This window comes from Pelmatolapia mariae, linkage group LG4 (genome assembly GCF_036321145.2).
Source record: "Pelmatolapia mariae isolate MD_Pm_ZW linkage group LG4, Pm_UMD_F_2, whole genome shotgun sequence".
Classification (NCBI taxonomy): Eukaryota; Metazoa; Chordata; class Actinopteri; order Cichliformes; family Cichlidae; genus Pelmatolapia; species Pelmatolapia mariae.
In genome coordinates this window covers 24,257,636-24,277,587 of record NC_086230.1, presented here as the reverse complement: position 1 = coordinate 24,277,587, position 19,952 = coordinate 24,257,636, and the positions used below count along the sequence as shown (strand labels likewise).

At 38.7% G+C, this 19,952-nt stretch overlaps 2 protein-coding genes across 4 annotated transcripts; one reads left to right on the top strand and one right to left on the bottom strand.

The window, feature by feature from the left end:
• The first annotated feature begins 1,475 nt into the window (after nucleotides 1-1,475).
• LOC134626312 (myosin heavy chain, fast skeletal muscle-like) lies at nucleotides 1,476-12,254 on the top strand. Its single transcript, XM_063472023.2, has 39 exons — nucleotides 1,476-1,679; nucleotides 1,797-1,940; nucleotides 2,026-2,182; nucleotides 2,273-2,300; nucleotides 2,388-2,499; nucleotides 2,584-2,676; nucleotides 2,765-2,828; nucleotides 2,927-3,025; nucleotides 3,493-3,596; nucleotides 3,678-3,816; nucleotides 4,097-4,215; nucleotides 4,315-4,464; nucleotides 4,548-4,718; nucleotides 4,815-5,121; nucleotides 5,322-5,398; nucleotides 5,499-5,586; nucleotides 5,676-5,793; nucleotides 5,908-6,031; nucleotides 6,117-6,253; nucleotides 6,354-6,609; nucleotides 6,871-7,113; nucleotides 7,244-7,420; nucleotides 7,519-7,664; nucleotides 7,756-7,846; nucleotides 7,932-8,321; nucleotides 8,422-8,548; nucleotides 8,710-8,828; nucleotides 9,086-9,282; nucleotides 9,383-9,566; nucleotides 9,650-9,815; nucleotides 9,906-10,030; nucleotides 10,110-10,418; nucleotides 10,492-10,695; nucleotides 10,829-10,954; nucleotides 11,071-11,241; nucleotides 11,360-11,464; nucleotides 11,550-11,645; nucleotides 11,749-11,880; nucleotides 12,234-12,254. Exons 1-39 carry the CDS (start codon nucleotides 1,476-1,478, stop codon nucleotides 12,252-12,254), a joined length of 5,820 nt encoding a protein of 1,939 aa, XP_063328093.1.
• LOC134626327 (uncharacterized) lies at nucleotides 11,877-18,117 on the bottom strand. 3 transcript variants are annotated; one of them, XM_063472053.1, is made up of 15 exons: nucleotides 17,843-18,117; nucleotides 17,339-17,450; nucleotides 17,162-17,253; nucleotides 16,920-17,063; nucleotides 16,625-16,769; nucleotides 16,320-16,480; nucleotides 15,886-16,062; nucleotides 15,588-15,732; nucleotides 15,244-15,413; nucleotides 14,953-15,120; nucleotides 14,563-14,716; nucleotides 14,333-14,484; nucleotides 13,706-13,891; nucleotides 13,372-13,410; nucleotides 11,877-13,279 (listed from the first exon to the last, which is right to left on the bottom strand). In XM_063472053.1, the coding sequence occupies exons 1-15, from the start codon at nucleotides 17,891-17,893 to the stop codon at nucleotides 12,833-12,835; spliced, it is 2,343 nt and encodes a 780-aa protein (XP_063328123.1). In that variant the 5' UTR covers nucleotides 17,894-18,117; the 3' UTR covers nucleotides 11,877-12,832. The 3 variants fall into 3 exon arrangements, with proteins under 3 accessions (XP_063328123.1, XP_063328124.1, XP_063328126.1); XM_063472054.1 differs by having other exon boundaries at nucleotides 14,959-15,120; nucleotides 17,843-18,114; XM_063472056.1 differs by having other exon boundaries at nucleotides 12,677-13,279; nucleotides 16,625-16,765; nucleotides 16,920-17,253; nucleotides 17,843-18,111.
• Between the last annotated feature and the right edge of the window lie 1,835 nt (nucleotides 18,118-19,952).

Below are 19,952 nucleotides of genomic sequence, written 5' to 3'. Positions count from 1 at the left end.
CTTCAGACATCTGAGATGTATGCTTGTCCTGCAACTGTACACCAGTGACATTTACATGCTTCTCCAAAACCACAGCCTGTGTCATGACATGTTCCACTAGGATGATTAATAATAACATTGTAGAGAAGCAAGAACCAGCCAGGCTTGTATGTTAATTAAATATTATAAGAATATATTTTCTACAAATGGTTAGAATCTTTGATACGTGCTCAACAACTGTTCTACACATTACAGAGCTAAATCAGATGATACAATGAGTGAGCATTAGGAGAAAAAGACTCATTAATCTGTTGATACTAAAATGTTTTTAAATCAGTTGATCTATATGGAATGTTTTGACCTTGCTTTATGGAACAGTTGTTCACTTGCTGCCCCCTTTTTTTATTGGACCACCAAATCTGACATGTGTGAAGAGCAACAGTACACCAGTGACATTTGGTGCTTCTCCAAATTTGTAAAAGTAATTCTAATAAACCTTCTGCTGCTACTGCTATAATAATAATAATAATTATAATTATAATAATAATTATTATTATAGCAGTAGCAGCATTATTAATAATAATAATTATTATTATTATTATTGTTGTTGTTGTTGTTGTTATTGTTATTATCAATAGAAGTAATAATAGAAATGTATTATTAATAAAAACATTGATGCTCATAAATCTAATTCATCTTTTATATGAACAGTATTTTACACATCGAAATTAAGAGAAGACTTGTTACATGTCTTGTAAGTTATATATTATCAAATGTAAAATATCTGTAGTGTTATCTTTCAAAGTAATCGCTCTTGCAGTTATTTTTCATCATCTTCTATCAGCACTGTGTCTTTTGACTGCCCAGTTTGGCCACAGAGGGAAAACCTTCTGTTACAAATGTGCTTGCAAAGCAGTTTAATCACAGCAACTGTCACTGTCACAGGATTAACAGCAACATGACAAGAATACATGACCAAACTGAGCGAGGCACACCTACTGAGGAAAAAAGTTCTCCCTCTATAAAAGAGGGTGCTTCAGTCTCAGTCAGCAACTGGTAGGCTTCCAACTCAGGTAAGAACATTAACTTCAGCTATTTTGTATTGTGAAACACAATTTTATCATAGCTTTGGGATATTTAACACTGCAAGTTTTAATGCTTTTAGAATTGTTTACAGCTACTACTACTACAACAACTAATAATAATAATTTTATTATTATTATTATTAGTAGTAGTAGTAGTAGTAGTAGTAGTATATTTTGAAATTAATGGACACCCATATTTATTATACTTGATGGTTTGTTATTAGGATTCAAGCAACAGAACCAAGAGTTTACAGTTTTCTGCTGGGACTAAGGAAGGTACATTATAGTGTATTTTCTGTGATATCTGAACAATTCCCAAACACACACATTAGCATGGGGATGTTTATGAAAACAAAGACATAAGAAACAAAACCTCTCAACCTCTCAATTTCAGCCCCCTAAAGTTCCATCATGAGCACAGATGCAGAGATGGAGGCCTATGGCCCTGCAGCCATTTACCTCCGAAAACCTGAGAAAGAGAGATTAGAGGCTCAGAACACTCCTTTTGATGCCAAAACTGCCTACTTTGTAACTGATGTTGATGACATGTACGTGAAGGGTAAACTCACCAAAAGAGAGGGTGGTAAAGCAACTGTTGAGACAGTTACAGGAAAGGTAAGTAAAACAATTAATTCTTCAACTTTCTTAGAAAAGATTAGATTCATTTTATGGATTATCTAATGTACTATGTTAAAAAAGGTTTTGTTTAATTTTATTCTTTTTCAAATGCAGACAGTCACTGTAAAAGAGGATGACATCCACCCCATGAATCCTCCAAAGTTCGATAAAATTGAGGACATGGCCATGATGACCCACCTCAATGAGCCTGCCGTGCTGTTTAACCTCAAAGAGCGTTTTGCATCATGGATGATCTATGTAAGCTTTAATCTCATAATATACTTTGCTTGTATTTTTTCTGAGTAACAACTATATATATGTTTCTGTTTCTTTGTTATTACAGACTTATTCCGGCCTGTTCTGCGTCGTCGTGAATCCCTACAAGTGGCTTCCTGTGTATGATGCTCAGGTTGTTGTGGCATACAGAGGCAAGAAGAGGATTGAGGCTCCACCCCACATCTTCTCCATCTCTGATAATGCCTATCAGTTCATGCTCACTGGTAAAATCAAAGTTAATTAAAGATTCAGGTGCATGGGACAATGAGGATTGTCAACTGTAGGCTTAATATGCGTGTGCTCTTATATTTCAGATCGTGAGAATCAGTCTATCCTCATTACGTAAGTATAACAAAACATTACAAGAACACTTCTTTAGTAAAAATCATAATTATATTGCAAAGTAAAAATCATGCTTTAATTCCCCAGTGGAGAATCTGGTGCAGGAAAGACTGTAAACACCAAGCGTGTTATCCAGTATTTTGCAACAATTGCAGTAGCTGGAGCTAAGAAAGCTGAAACATCCTCAGGAAAAATACAGGTAAAATTGTGTTCAAATCAAATGTGTTTGTCACAGGTGATTGCTGCTGCTGTTTCTAAACCGCTGTTTGATGTCTCTGTGTAGGGTTCACTGGAAGATCAAATCATTGCAGCTAACCCTCTGCTGGAGGCATATGGAAATGCCAAGACCGTGAGGAATGACAACTCCTCTCGTTTTGTAAGTATTCGTGTTCTGGACTCTAACATAATTTTCTTACACCTACTGTTACCCAGAGCCAAACTGACATTTTGTGGTGAATGTTCAGGGTAAATTCATCAGAATTCACTTTGGCTCCACTGGAAAGCTAGCCTCAGCTGATATTGAAACATGTAAGTTAGCGTTATTTTCCTTTTGTAGTTAGTAGTATACAAATGAAATGCCTTGTGCTGTTTGATCATCACACTTCCTATTCAACAATTGTTCACAGATCTGCTGGAGAAGTCCCGTGTCACCTTCCAGTTGTCTGCTGAGAGAAGCTACCATATCTTCTATCAGCTGATGACTGGCCACAAGCCTGAGCTCCTGGGTATGTGATGAACTGAACAAGACATACTGTAAATTACTTTCCATACCCCCAGTTGTTTTAAAGAAAAGAATAGTCTTTATCTGGGAACCACTCCAATTAAGCTACTTCTTTTGTTGTTTGAGGAAAAAAAGCAAACATTATTAATCAAATAACTTTTTAAGGTGCTACCTCTCCTCTCTCTCTCTTTCTGTTTCTCAACCCACTATATCCTTACACCCACCCAAACATATAATTTCACACATACACACATGCACAACAGCGCCTCATAGTGTAAAGTTGTGTTTTTAACATATAATAATCTTGAAGTTACACTTGATTTTACTGTTTTCTTCCCTCAGTTTTCCTAACCTAGTCACTTTCTTCTCTGTGTTATATAAATCGTTATGTCAATCACTAATCTTGCTCAATTAAAAAACAATAAGGAAATAACCATGTTCCACTCATGCATTTCTTCTACTTTCTTCTAGAGGCTCTTCTAATCACCACTAACCCTTATGACTATCCAATGATCAGTCAAGGTGAAATCACAGTGAAAAGTATCAATGATGTGGAGGAGTTCATTGCAACAGATGTAAGTTGATGGTAACGTGTAGAATAAAGGCAGACTGTCACAATAACTTGTTTAAAAGTTAATGCTGTGCTTGGATTACAGACTGCTATTGACATCTTGGGCTTCAGTGCTGACGAGAAGACGGGCATCTACAAGCTGACTGGCGCTGTGATGCATCATGGTAACATGAAATTCAAGCAGAAGCAGCGTGAAGAGCAGGCTGAACCTGATGGCACTGAGGGTAATCAAATTGATTTTGTAATATTACATCCTCATGCAGTAATAATTCACATTAACTCTTAGAACTACAGTGACATCCATAGCATTAACCATTCCCATTTAGACAGATAAATATCATACTTATGTAATGACTGAGCAGAGTGACTGCCTGCAATTGTTCATAAAATGTAAAATAAATCTTTAGCACTACTATCAATGCGGATTTCAGTTGTGTTTTAGCTCATTCCATAGTGTTAACATTTCTTTGTTACATTATGAAACATTTTTGTTTTTCCAATCAGAGGCTGATAAAATCGCCTACCTCATGGGCCTGAATTCAGCTGACATGCTGAAAGCTCTGTGCTACCCAAGAGTCAAGGTTGGGAATGAGATGGTGACCAAAGGTCAGACTGTCCCACAGGTAATTTAAAAAAGGGAGACTTGTATTATCATATTATAATTATAAACATTATAGCTGTATTCATATGGTTTTGTATAATTCTAAATTCTTGTTTGCCAGGTCAACAATGCTGTTTCAGCTCTGTGCAAATCTGTCTATGAGAAAATGTTCTTGTGGATGGTTATCCGTATCAATGAGATGCTGGACACAAAGCAGCCCAGGCAGTTCTTCATTGGAGTGCTGGATATCGCTGGATTTGAGATCTTTGATGTAAGCATTTCAAAAATGTGAGACCGGATTTAAAGATAAATATGATTTTTGTCAAGATATGAATTACCTTTCTGTTACTACAGTTCAACAGCTTGGAGCAACTCTGCATCAACTTCACCAATGAGAAACTGCAACAGTTTTTCAACCATCACATGTTTGTCCTGGAGCAAGAGGAGTACAAGAAAGAGGGCATTCAATGGGAGTTCATTGACTTTGGTATGGACTTGGCTGCCTGCATTGAGCTTATTGAGAAGGTAAGACCACTCAGATGTGCCGCTCGGGACTAAAATGGCAGTTTCTGACTAGGTACTAAAATACAGATTTTTCCTGAATACAACTTCTCTTTTCAGCCAATGGGCATCTTCTCCATTCTTGAAGAGGAGTGCATGTTCCCCAAGGCTACAGACACTTCTTTCAAGAACAAGCTGCACGATCAGCATCTTGGCAAGAGCAAGGCATTTGAGAAGCCAAAGCCTGCAAAGGGTAAAGCAGAAGCACACTTCTCCCTGGTTCACTATGCTGGTACAGTGGACTACAATATCACTGGCTGGCTGGACAAGAACAAGGACCCACTGAATGACTCAGTTGTGCAGCTCTACCAGAAGTCTTCAAACAAACTGCTGTGCTTCCTGTATGCAGCCCATGCTGGAGCTGATGGTAGGAAATAAATAATGTAAAAAAAATACATGACCATTTGTGAATACTCATTAAATATGTTTCCTCTAGGAAATGAAGTTGAATCAGTGACCACACAGTTATTTTTTTCATTGAAAATATGGTTTAAAATTAAATTATTGTAAAACACTCACTATAGCATTAGTTATTCAGTTCTCTTAATTAAGTGTATTGAACAACAGATGCCTCTGGTGGTGGCAAGAAGGGTGGTGGAAAGAAGAAGGGTGGTTCTTTCCAGACCGTGTCTGCTCTTTTCAGGGTATTTTGAACCGCCACAAAAAAATATCAAGATCCTATTCAAATGTGTTGGTTTATTTTAAGCAGCTAACATTTGTTTAAATATGTCCCCTCCCCCCCAGGAAAACCTGGGCAAACTGATGACCAACTTAAGGAGCACTCATCCTCACTTTGTTCGTTGCCTGATTCCCAATGAGTCAAAGACTCCAGGTAAAAAGCACACAGTCATACTGATTTTACAAAATGTTAAACAGTGACATATGTAAATGATTTAAACTATATGAATTTTTAACTTTCAGGTCTTATGGAAAATCACTTGGTCATCCACCAGCTGAGGTGTAATGGTGTCCTGGAGGGCATCAGAATCTGCAGAAAGGGTTTCCCCAGCAGAATCCTCTATGGTGACTTCAAGCAGAGGTGACTTCTGTTTTCTTTATAAGCAAGTTAAAATAACTTCAAAGGTACTGGAAAAGGGAAAACACAAGGACAATGGGTGCAAAATCCAAGTAACATCACTATATTTTCTTACAGATACAAAGTGTTGAATGCCAGCGTCATCCCTGAGGGACAGTTCATTGACAACAAGAAAGCTTCAGAGAAGCTGCTTGGCTCCATTGATGTGGATCACACACAGTACAAGTTTGGGCACACAAAGGTACACTTTATGATGACCTTTACAACCTCCTGTTGTATTCAACAGAACTAATTCATGTGAACTAATTTGTTTCACTTCAACGCAGGTGTTCTTCAAAGCTGGTCTGCTGGGCACTCTTGAGGAGATGAGAGATGAGAAACTGGCTGAGCTGGTGACCATGACTCAGGCTCTCTGCAGAGGATACCTCATGAGGAAAGAGTTTGTGAAGATGATGGAGAGAAGGTATAATTCTGAAACAATATGTCAAATTACTATTTAAATATCATATGATGTTACGCAAAAGCAGTATATCAAAGCATGGTAATTTGCGTTGTTTTTGTAGAGATGCTATCTTCTCCATCCAGTACAACATCCGTTCATTCATGAATGTCAAGAACTGGCCATGGATGCATCTGTACTTTAAGATCAAGCCTCTTCTGAAGAGTGCTGAGACTGAGAAAGAGTTGGCTCAGATGAAGGAGAACTATGAGAAGATGCAGACAGACCTGGCTACTGCTCTGGCCAAGAAGAAGGAACTGGAAGAGAAAATGGTTTCACTACTGCAGGAAAAGAATGACCTGCAACTTCAAGTAGCAGCTGTGAGTAACAGGGGGGAGAAAATACATGTTCTATTATAATAATGTTCAATTAGTTGAAAAATAACCACATATTAGTCTATTTATCAGTCTTACTTTTTCAGTCAGGTGTTTGGCTGTGAGATGTGCTGTAACTGAGAACTGTGCTGAATTGCTGTAATTAAAAACATGATAATATTATTTATTTATAAAAGTATGATAATAATTATTCTTCTTATACTATAATATAATAATATAATTCCCATATTTCTTGCCTTGTCACAGGAAAATGAGAATCTCTCTGATGCTGAAGAAAGGTGTGAGGGGCTCATTAAGAGCAAAATCCAGCTCGAGGCCAAACTCAAAGAGACGAGTGAGAGACTGGAGGATGAAGAGGAAATCAATGCTGAGCTGACTGCTAAGAAGAGGAAGCTGGAGGATGAATGCTCTGAGCTAAAGAAGGACATTGATGACTTGGAGCTCACCTTGGCCAAAGTGGAGAAGGAGAAACATGCCACAGAAAACAAGGTTCAGTTCATAGTGATAGTAGTTTTCACCAAATTACAAAAGCATAATATGTTTATATGCTGTAATGTTTTATTTTGCCATGTTAATTTATTAACTTTCATGGGAAATTCCCAATTATTATTTATTTTAGGTGAAAAACCTGACAGAGGAGATGGCTTCTCAAGATGAGTCAATTGCCAAGTTAACCAAGGAGAAGAAAGCCTTACAAGAGGCCCATCAGCAAACACTGGATGATCTCCAGGCAGAGGAGGACAAAGTCAACACTCTGACCAAAGCCAAGACAAAACTGGAACAGCAAGTTGATGATGTAAGAAAACATCATCTTTTTTTAAAAAGGAAATTTCTTATTTTTATATTATTATGAATTATTCAGTTGTAAAAAAAATATGTAAAATTTTTTAATAGCTTGAGGGTTCACTGGAGCAAGAGAAGAAGCTCCGCATGGACCTTGAGAGAGCCAAGAGAAAGCTGGAGGGAGATCTGAAACTGGCCCAGGAATCCATAATGGATCTGGAGAATGACAAGCAGCAGTCTGATGAGAAAATCAAGAAGTAAAAAACAGTTACTGATAAAGTTCCTACACTTGCATTCAGAAGAGCCACAGAGCTGTCAGAGTCATTTCTTTTTCTTCTCCGCTTACAGGAAAGACTTTGAAATCAGTCAGCTTCTTGGCAAGATTGAGGATGAGCAATCTCTTGGTGCTCAGCTTCAGAAGAAGATCAAAGAACTCCAGGTACCATTATTTTAGGTGAATATTATGTTCAGTAAAACTAAAATATGTCAACTCAGTAAGTCTTTGTGGTGTTATTACCCTAAAGGCTCGTATTGAAGAGCTGGAAGAGGAGATTGAGGCTGAGAGGGCAGCTCGGGCTAAGGTAGAGAAGCAGAGAGCCGACCTCTCCAGGGAGCTTGAAGAGATCAGCGAGAGGCTCGAGGAAGCTGGTGGAGCAACAGCTGCTCAGATTGAGATGAACAAGAAGCGAGAGGCTGAGTTCCAGAAACTGCGTCGTGATCTTGAAGAATCAACTCTGCAGCATGAAGCTACTGCAGCAGCTCTCCGTAAGAAGCAGGCTGACAGTGTTGCAGAGCTCGGAGAGCAGATTGACAACCTCCAGCGTGTCAAACAGAAGCTGGAGAAAGAAAAGAGCGAGTACAAGATGGAGATTGATGACCTCGCAAGCAATATGGAGGCTGTTGCCAAAGCAAAGGTATGCAATTTTGAGGAAAAGCGGCTATCTAAACAATGAAAGAGTGCAATAGTTATATCTTTCCTGGATTTGAGTCATGACAATTATGTGCCATTTATAGGGCAATCTGGAGAAAATGTGCCGAACTCTTGAAGACCAGTTAAGTGAGCTCAAGTCCAAAAATGATGAGAATGTTCGCCAGCTTAATGACATAAGTGCACAGAGGGCAAGACTCCAAACTGAGAATGGTGTGTATCCAAAGATATGAAGTATGTAACTGTATTTTAATTAGTAGCCGTTTTAAGTTCAGAAACAATTTATGTTTCAAACAGATGATATTGTTTGTGTTTAAAATACATGGTGATTTTTCAGTTATGAAAAGTATTTTTCTTTAATCTGCTTTGCCCAGGTGAATTTTCTCGTCAGCTTGAGGAAAAGGAAGCTCTTATTTCCCAGCTTACCAGAGGCAAACAGGCTTACACTCAACAGATTGAAGAGCTTAAGCGACATACTGAGGAGGAAGTGAAGGTACCAGATGTCATATTAAAGAAGTATTATATTCAGCATTACATACATTGTAAGAGAACATTGATGAACCATGGATCTGCAAGTGAAAACAAGAATAAATGCAAGTTACTTAATGTCAACTTATCTCACATTAACTATATCTCACAACCTATATCTCAAATTTAGAATAACTTTACTTTGTCAACATGCTCACTGAGAGATAAAAGAAAAGCAAAGACATTTATTATTATTTAAAATGTATTATTATTAAAATCCAGGCCAAGAACGCCTTGGCTCATGCTGTTCAGTCAGCACGTCATGACTGTGATCTGCTCAGAGAGCAGTTTGAGGAGGAGCAGGAGGCCAAGGCTGAGCTGCAGCGAGGAATGTCCAAGGCCAACAGTGAGGTGGCTCAGTGGCGATCCAAATATGAGACTGATGCTATCCAGCGCACTGAGGAGCTGGAGGAGGCCAAGTACATGAATCCTTTCTTCTCTTTTGTGAATAAACATTTAATACTGTATTACTTTTAATACATAATGGAATTAATGCAAGCAAATTATTGCAAATTGCAGGAAAAAGCTTGCCCAGCGCCTGCAGGAGGCTGAGGAATCCATTGAGGCTGTGAACTCCAAGTGTGCCTCACTGGAAAAGACCAAGCAGAGGCTGCAGGGTGAGGTGGAGGACCTCATGATTGATGTGGAGAGAGCTAATGCTCTGGCTGCCAACCTTGACAAGAAGCAAAGGAACTTTGATAAGGTAAAGTTTTAAACATAACCAATATACTAATAAGAGGAATACACCCATAATGACAACTAACCGAATAACCTATATTAACATAGGTCCTAGCAGAATGGAAGCAGAAGTATGAGGAGAGCCAGGCAGAGCTGGAAGGAGCCCAAAAGGAGGCTCGTTCTCTCAGCACTGAGTTGTTCAAGATGAAGAACTCCTATGAAGAGGCTCTGGATCATCTTGAGACCATGAAGAGAGAGAACAAGAACCTACAGCGTATGCACACATAACTTGACAAAAAATGTCAAAGAATATAGATCTGGATCTAAGATAATAACAACAGTTTGGTTCATTTTTCTACTTTAGAGGAGATCTCAGATCTGACTGAGCAGATTGGTGAGACTGGAAAGAGCATCCATGAGCTGGAAAAGGCCAAGAAGACTGTAGAAAGTGAAAAGGCTGAAATTCAGACTGCCCTTGAAGAAGCAGAGGTTTAATATTTTTTATGTCAATATTATTTATTTTGATGATTCTACTTGGTATTTGTTACTTATCTGACTTATCTCGCAGGGCACTCTGGAACACGAAGAATCCAAGATTCTTCGTATTCAGCTTGAGCTCAACCAAGTCAAAAGTGAGATTGACAGGAAGCTGGCAGAGAAGGACGAGGAGATGGAGCAGATCAAGAGGAACAGCCAGAGGGTGATTGACTCCATGCAGAGCACTCTTGATGCTGAGGTCAGGAGCAGGAATGATGCCCTGAGAGTCAAGAAGAAGATGGAGGGAGACCTGAATGAGATGGAGATTCAGCTGAGCCATGCCAACAGACAGGCTGCTGAGGCCCAGAAACAACTGAGGAATGTCCAAGGACAGCTCAAGGTGACCTTTTATCCTGATCATTTGTTAAAGAAACAGAATAGGTACTTATTTATTGATTGATTTATTTCATCAGGATGCCCAGCTGCACCTTGATGAAGCTCTCAGAGGACAGGAAGACATGAAGGAGCAGGTCGCCATGGTGGAGCGCAGAAATGGTCTGATGATAGCTGAGATTGAGGAGCTGAGAGCCGCTCTGGAGCAGACAGAGAGAGGACGCAAAGTGGCTGAGCAGGAGTTGGTTGATGCTAGTGAGCGTGTCGGACTACTTCACTCTCAGGTTTGTTTTTAATGTCAAGAAACATTTAACGTAATGTAATTTTAATTAGGAAATACATTATACATTTACTGTAAATATCCAGTATATTAACTTACAACATATTTATATCATACAATTTTTCCTAAACCTTTAGAACACCAGTCTTCTGAACACGAAGAAGAAGCTCGAAGCCGATTTTGTGCAGATCCAGAGTGAGGTGGATGATGCTGTGCAGGAAGCAAGAAATGCTGAGGAGAAAGCAAAAAAAGCCATCACTGACGTGAGTTTAAATCTCTAGCTCTTCTGTTCTATTAAACACTTAACTTCCTTGAAGTGATAATAAAAGCTTACTATAGATTTTTAAATAAATTAATTAAATGGAGAAAATCATTTTAGGCTGCCATGATGGCTGAAGAGCTGAAGAAGGAGCAGGACACCAGTGCTCACCTGGAGAGGATGAAGAAGAACCTGGAGGTCACAGTCAAGGACCTGCAGCACCGTCTGGATGAGGCAGAGAACCTCGCCATGAAGGGTGGCAAGAAGCAGCTCCAGAAACTGGAGTCCAGGGTATGAAGTGTATATTGTATGCTTTTATACATAAAAAATATTTTGATTAAATTATATGAATTTAAGTTTTTTTTCTTTATATTCGAAGCAAAGTTGATTATTTATCATGGCATTAAAGGTCCGGGAACTGGAAGCTGAACTTGAAGCTGAGCAGAGACGTGGTGTTGATGCTGTTAAAGGGGTTCGTAAATATGAGAGGAGAGTTAAGGAGCTCACTTATCAGGTAAGTCTTCTTTTGCCAACAACAAGCATACATGCCCTTTGTCTCTTCTCAAATACCTCTTGGGTAACAGCTGTATTTTGTGTAGACTGAGGAAGACAAGAAGAATGTGACCAGACTTCAGGATCTGGTGGACAAGCTGCAGCTCAAAGTCAAGGCTTACAAGAGACAGGCTGAGGAGGCTGTAAGTCAACTACAATTATATGCCAAATCTGCTTCAGCTTGGTTCATAGCACGCCCATTGACTCCCCTATAACTAAGTAAGTATTTTTGTAAATCCTTAACAGGAGGAGCAGGCAAACACTCACATGTCCAGGCTCAGGAAGGTCCAGCATGAGCTGGAGGAAGCTCAGGAGCGTGCTGACATTGCTGAATCCCAGGTCAACAAGTTGAGAGCCAAGAGCCGTGATGTCGGAAAGGTGGTATTTTATTTTCTTTGACAGTATTATATCTTAACCACATACATATTTTTAAACTGAATGTCATGTTTTCTCCCACTGAAAACGCTACGTCCAGATGAACAGAATCAACTTTTGGAGTCATGATTTTTACATTCTAATTTGAAAAGTACATTAGTTAATGTCAAGTGAATGCCAATTTGCAGGACACTCTTCTGTTTTATTACTGATAATACATCCAATATATCCATCCAATATAAAAAAAAAAGTATCCTACCATAACAACGTTGCAATACTTTTTGCTATTGCATTTCTACTGCAATATATCCCTATAAGCATTAACTCTATGGTCTGTATCTCTCTCTTGCTTTCAGGGAAGTGACTCTGCTGAATAGGAAATGCAATCCAGTTGCAGCATTTAAGAGTTCATACAATATGAACAACTTTCTCTGTAAATCTTCAATAAATGGTGAAAATTTCCAAAGTATTATGTTGTCTTTTTATTGCTTAGCATGTTCCACTTCATATGGTCATGTTTTCAGCTCAGTGGGTGGAGTAGACGACCCATGTGCTCCAATGCTAAATGCAGATGTTAAAGTTCAGAATTCAGTCTGACCAAAGGAAATGATTCCCCATTTATTGTTGTTGGGGTTTTTTTTTTTTTATCACGTTTGTTTTGGTTTTTGTCACATCTTCACAGAGTTTAACAGACCAAAGGTTTTAATTCAAGATTACAATTATAATTGACAGAAAGAATAGAATTCCTTACAGTGTATTTACATTTAGAAAATTTGCAAAGCTCAAAACATAATAGACACAATATGTACTGTAAATTTAGCAAGCAAAGGACTATCCTTCAAATGACCCTATAAAGCAGAATCAACATAATTTCTAATAAGAGCTTTTAACAATACAAATAAAAAAATTTGCTACATATTTTTTTCACATTTAAATCCCATAATTTACAAGTACATTATTTGCCACTCTTCTTCATGTCTTTCTTTACAGCGCCCTTTCCTTTTCCATGCTGTGCCTTTTCCCTCACCTTTCCAAGTTCTCCTTTCCCCTTTTGTCCTTCTTGAGCCATTCCTTTCTCCAGCTGAGTCTTTTCAGTCAGGGAGAAGGAGTTTACATCTGCACTGATGTGGCTGGTCACAAGCTTCCCCTGTTCATGTGAGCATGTAGGATGTGCTTTACCAGTTGCACCTTTGTTGGGAGATGGTGGCCTGGAGTTGTTTTTTCTGGGACTGGAATGGCTTGGAGAGCGATGCCTGAACTTAACATCTTCATTCATAACAAGGTTTAAGTCAAAGGACAAGGGCCTGCCACATACTGGACTCAGAGGTATCACAAGGTTGTCCCCTGGGGCTCCAAGAGTTAGATAGACATCTGGAAATGCATCTGGCTCATTGGCATTCTTCTGTTCATTTTCCAGAGAAGAAAAGAGTAGTACTGAAGGCACTTCTTTTATTATGGCAGTACCTTTGGGTAATAAGTTATCTTACAACTTACCTCCTGAGGTGTGAAGCTCACAGATACACTCACTGTTACCTGTAACATGTCACAAGTCACTGAACTCAAACAGTGTTACAGAATCTCTTATCAGCTTTTTTTGTTTTGTTTTGTTCTGTTTTGTTTTCATTTACTGGGATATCAGCATTTGTGTTTCTAGTTCAGGAGGCTTTCAAAAAGAAGAATCCGTTTGTCCCATACAGAAACATATAATATTTTAGAGAATAAAAATACTGGTAAATTGTTATACTCTACTAATGTGTGTTTACATTACTTGTTATATACTTGTCTACAAACTTGAATGTATTGAAAAATGGAAAAGTGAAGAATTTACCTTAGCTGGGAAATTAGACTTCTTCTTAAATTCTCCCTTGGGAATAAGTGAAGCAGATTTGGGTAAGGCCTCAGTGGAACCAGGCTTTCCATATGCCATTTGAGGTTGTGAGGCTGGTGTAGAACAGTTCTTTTTTGAAGTTGTAGGTGTACATTTAGCCACTGTGATCTGTGGTAGTGGAGAGGCCTTACAGAACAGACATGATGAGAGACCGTTAAACTGGCAAGCGTTTTGCAGAAAAACAAATGATCAGTTGCAATTTATTAAAATATAATCAGCAGTAGAGTGGTGGAAAAACACTCTTAATTGAGGTTTTTGACAGAGTGGTAAATAAATTTAGAGCCATGAAAGAAATTTTGGTCATGGTTATCTAGTTACAGTACTGTAGACAAGCCAAAGGTTACGAGAGATAGCCTAAGGTCTACATAATGGTCATTTACAGTTAAATTTAATGGTTGGATATGATGGGTCTCTAAGTATGACAAACAGAGAGAGAGAGACACATGGTGTCCTGCATGCACTTAACTTCTGTGGGAGTGCATAGAGTTAAAAAAATATATATAACCACATTTATTACACTTTTCTTAATTTTCACAGTACCAATAATTTAGATGTTGTGTAACTTACTGGGATTTCAGCCGTTGTATGTCGTTGTATGTCTACTTTTCCTTCAGAATTTCCACTTATCCCTGGCAAGGTAGGAAGTGCAACGCGCTGATCATCTAGTCGTCGCGACTGACTGGAGGTGATGATTTTGAAGAACGCCTCTGCTTCTGCGCCTGTAATGGAGAAATAATTATTCTTGACATTTCAGAGACAAAATACTCATATTCAAGTGCACTGTGCATTTTTCTGACCTATAGGTACTTTATTCAAAGCACTGCCATTGTGTGTAGGTGAGGAAGGTGTGCTTCTGCTGGGTTGTAAAAAGCAGCGTTGCTCTTCCATGCGTCCACTTTGTATGCGACTTATCATTTTAAGGAACTGCTCCTGCTCAGCTGCGGATATTCCCTAAATTTGTTTTACAGAAAGATATGTCATAAGAAATGGGGCAACTCTCAAAAAGACATATCAAACAGAGGGTGCCATAAAGCAATCAATACAGCTATGTTATTTCTTTAAAAGACTAGATAATAAAAGTTCTAGTCCATCACTATATAGTTTTCGTGGCTTGCTTAAGAAATATAAAATTACAGGGCAGAGAAAGTATAGGTAAAAAAATTTGTTGAGTGATATGTGGTATGTACATTGACCTGCCCACGCTGTTCAGTTTTGTCACGGTTTAACGAGGCAGACCTCCACAGAGGTTTATCAGATGTGCCTGATGTAAGATTATTTTTGCGCTGAGCTGATGGGGTACCCAGATTCTGGAAGATGTGGGGTGCAGAACATCTCTGTTCATCCATCCTTGAGCCCTGTGGGTAAAAAGTTTGATCGAAGCAAAATTGATAAATCTATATGTGCAAAAACTTCGTGGATACTTAACAAAGAAACAAAAGCTGTGAATAACTTTTCGCAATGTTACATATGGGGCCAACCTGGACTTTGGAAACCAGATAACACAAGTAGCTTGCATCCGTCTCAGCAGCAGTGGGTGTTAATGTGGTACCTCCATTCTGTATTCCAGGTAATGAAGGAAGGGACACTCTCTGGTCGTCCAGCCGTCGGCCCTGTGAGCTGGCCAGCAAGCTGAAGAAATTATCAGAATCTGGGCATTGGATGTTAGAGAAAAATAAAATACTTGTTAGCTTCATTGAGAAATGTATGCGCTGTTATATATCAACGTACAAAACAACTGAGTTTTCATTTAGAAAAAATATCAAATGCAAAAACAAACAAACAAAAAAAAAAAAAACAAAGGGAAAATTTCCTGTTTTCTGACCTTGGGGGATTTCACTTTGACTGAAATGGCGCTTAGGTGTGGACTGGGGTGTAGCATTTAGGACACATCGCTGTTCATCCATTCGGCCATGGTGGGAATTACTAATTAAGGTAAAAAGATCTTCCTGTTCAGCTGGAGTCAAGAACTAGATGGGATAATGTGAATTTTGTTAAGTGAATGAATAATACAAAAATATAACACATGCAAAAAGAAATGGGAGGATTTAAAACCTCATTGTTTAGTGTCGATGCTGTTTACAATTTCTTTTGGGGGGCTAAAACTGAAAGCGCAGAGATACCTGTTTTTGAGGATTTTTATCCTCACTTTTTAGTTGTTTTATGTCTGAACTGGAGCTGAAGGAGGCTGAGCGTAATGGGTTTAAACCAGATTCAGACTGTTCCTTGTTTGATGAACACGGTGTCTCTGGGGGTAGGATTTGAGGTAATGAACACCTTTGATCATCCATTCTGGAGCCCTGAAAATAGATTAGGTCAGCATTTTTGATCAATAGGTTGACTAGAAATACATAAAATAATGTGGTTATTAAACTCTTAACTAAAAAGCCACACTGTAGGTTGACAGCTGTGGAAAATCTGCCTCAAATGTTTTAATGTGGCATTCCCGTTAAAACAGACTCAAAGCAGTTAATATCATCATTTCAAGCAGTCAAGTTCCATGCAGCATTTTGATACTTTGCATTAAATGAGCAGATGAATAAAGAAAATTCCTTACTTGAACTTTAGAGACCATGTAACACAAGTAGCTTGAATCTCCCATAGAAGTGTCCTTTTCATTTTGTAATCCTGGTAATGATGGAAGCGACACTCGCTGGTCATCGAGCCGTTGGCTCTGAGTGTCGGCCAACAGATCGAAGAACATTTCAGGATCTGACACTGGTCAAATACAGCAAATTTTCAATATAAATATTTAATCTGTCAGAACCAGAAACAGTCAGGTTCATAAAGGAAGTTTAAAATGATGAATGCAATTTATTAAAATGGCCAGAATTATTGAATTTTCAGCCATGTTTAACATACTTGCAACAGTTTTTTTCTCTGTGTATCTGGGTGTGCAAGGAGCACTCTTGCTAGGATCCAATGAGCAGCACTGGTCCTCCATGCGTCCACGCTGGCCATAGGTAATCATCTCCATGAACTTTAGCTGTTCAGCAGGTGATTCTGACTTTTTGGGTTAAAACAGCATGATAAAGTTTCAATGAATAGGGTGATGTATATGCGATAACATGGAATTAAACAAGTCAACATCAACAAATCTAATCGTTACAGCTTTCAGAATAACACTGTTATAACACTTGTTAACACATTAACAGACCTTTATAGAATTTGAGCGTTCACGTTGAGAAGGAACCTGTAATTGGTCAACTGGAACTGACAGATGCTTCCTGTTTCTATCTGGAGTACTCTCAGTCACAGAGATATGAGGTGCAGAGAAATGATGATCATTACGTCCACTTTCCTGAGAAAACAGGTAATAATTGAGAGTTGATGTAATTTATGCATCAGTCTTACCTGTACAGTGTATCCCTCATCATTTTATAGTCATAAGTCTAGTACTTGGTAATTAAATCCAGGCAACGATAAATGCGAGTTGAGATACTGTCCCTGTTTATTATCTGAAGTATGGGATGATCTCTCATCTTTTGACCCTGTGGGAAGCAAGAATGAAACGATCAATAATCAGGCCAAAAAAGGGAGATATATACTGTACTGTGGTATTTTCACCATTCCGACCTGCAGATGTAGTCTCTATTTTAGCAGGACTTAGAGTGCAACACTGTCCGTCCATTCGTCCACGCTGTGAGTAACTCATTATGTCCAGAATCTGATCTAGGTCTGGGGATTCCTATTCAGCACAGAGATTTTTAAAATTGTTTTAACTGTCAACATTACAGTTTCTCAATATAAATAGTTTTTTCAGACCACCTTGACTCTTGAATCTTAATGTAAAGATAATTCATCCTAATGGCTAATCTTTTTCCAATATCACAATAAAGGTTCTGTTACGCTAACATTAAACACATTTGATCATCCATTCTGGAGCCCTGAAAAACAAATTAATTATAGTGTATTACATCAATAGATGTATCTATCATGAAGAACTAAAAATGATAACACACATTTCTTTAACTAATTAGAAGAATTAAGATTATATTTCTGTCTAAAATCTAAAGAGTATAGTCCTCCCTATATAATTATAACAAGAACATAGAAATCAGTTTTACACTGACATCTTACCAGCACAGCATCAGAGGGTTTAGATTTTGAATCCATTCCAGCAGCTACCATCAAAAAAATAACTGAAAAAAATGTATAAACCCCAAATGAAAACTAGATACAAGAAAAGTGTTACAAAAAACTTCTGTAACAGCTGAACTGTTACATGCATAAATGAAATGATACCGAATGATGCTTCTCTCAGTGTGTACTGGATATGAAGCGGAAGAAGGGTTTTAATAGTTTAGTCCTGAGTATTAACCCATTGCCATTAAGACCTCAGCGTCTGCCCTGTTCTTCATATTGCCATCTGTAATCCCAGATGAAAACATAATCCTCAGAGGGATGATCTTTTTCTCGTGGTAGGTGTGCATGCTCTTCTTTCTGACCTAACACTTTACTTAAGGTTCATGTTTACATTTTAAAGGCCCCACTTTCACTTCACATAGAGCAAGCAAGCAGGCAGGGCGCAGATAGACAAACGGGAATGCTAGAATGGTACTATGATTGTAATCCCAAGGCAAGGGGTTACATGAAGAGCATGTGGGACCCAACAACAAAACAACTAGTAGCTCAGTTTTCCAACACGCGAAAAAAGCAACTATCAGAACTAGAGATTTATGAAGTACAACACAATTGATACAGGAAGGGAGAGCCAGGACTTCAGGTCAGGGGGAAGTATCATCATCTCCACCCTCCTTATAAGCACTACAAGCTGCCCATACCTTTAGGCCTCAGAAACTGCCAAGAAAAGACTCACAGCTTTGTTGTTTGTTTGTTTTTTTTAAAAAAGGCATACCATCAAAGGTGTATGATCCCCAGAAGGGACCAGTCCCTAGTCTAACTGCAGACCAGTAACCTGCCTCAGCACAACATGGAAGCTCCAGTCAGTCATCATAACAGCTACAATGAACAGAAACATGGCCCAATACATGAAATCCCAGAAAACACCAGTGTCAAAACACCAGCTACTGCTACCTAGAGCAGTCATTCGAGACTATAAGACCAGACTGACCAACCTGTGCACTGTCCAGATTAAGTACAAGAAAGCCTATGACTCAATGCCCCATAGATCTTAGAATGTCTAAAATATCAGATCAACAGGACCCCAAAAGCATTCATCATGAATTTGATGGGGAATTAGCAATCAACACTAGAGAACAACACTTGCAGCCAATTCTACAAGTTACCATCAAGTGTGGGATTTCTGTTCTCCATAGGTCTGTTCTGCACAGGTCTGAACCCCCTCAGGCAGATTATTAACATGGATATGGATAACGACTACGGAATGGAGCAATCGTCAACCACCTCCTCCACATAGATGACATCGAGCTGTTTACCAGAATATATATCCAAAGCACTCTGTCAGTGCAAAATGTTCTTTGTTTCATCCTGGAATGCCATTCCAACACTCACTAACCTCACTCTCCTGTTGGCCACAGACCCCAAGGGTGCTGGACTTTGGGTGGGGACCTTTCATTATGAGGAGTTTTTATGAGCTGACATCATTGACATCTATCTCATCCTGAGGCCTGCTTATTATTCCCCCTGGGTATCTAATGACCGGTAAGGACTGTGTAAGGACTACTCTTCTACTCTGTCTTCTGGAAATTCCACCCCTTCCAGTGCGGATCAACTTTCCTCTCTGTGACCATTCGATCACACTTATATTGTCCAAATGACATCCTGATATCCTTGCTGTGGATCTGGTGAGTTGGATCAGTAAGTTGACGTCTCAGTTATTCCTAGCATACAGATTAATGTCGTCCATGTACATGTTGTTAATGATCACTCCACACCTGAATCTATACATGTATCCGCTCTTAGTGACGAGGTGGCTTTGGGGGTTGAGGCCTATACAGAACAGCAGCAGTTCTCAAAAAAATAAAGTTATAATTTGCATTTATGGAGAATACTAGCAAACTTTTTAGCAAAATATGAACAAACTACCCATATGGAAAAGATATATATAAATCTTATAAAGTTTGTATCTGTCTTGTGTGAAACTTGTATGAAAAGCATACAAGAGTGAAAACAGATACAAGATCCCTTGAAAAATTATATAAATGAAACTTGTATGTTTTGGATACTTCCTAAAACAATATATGAAAGTAATGAGAAAGTGGCCACT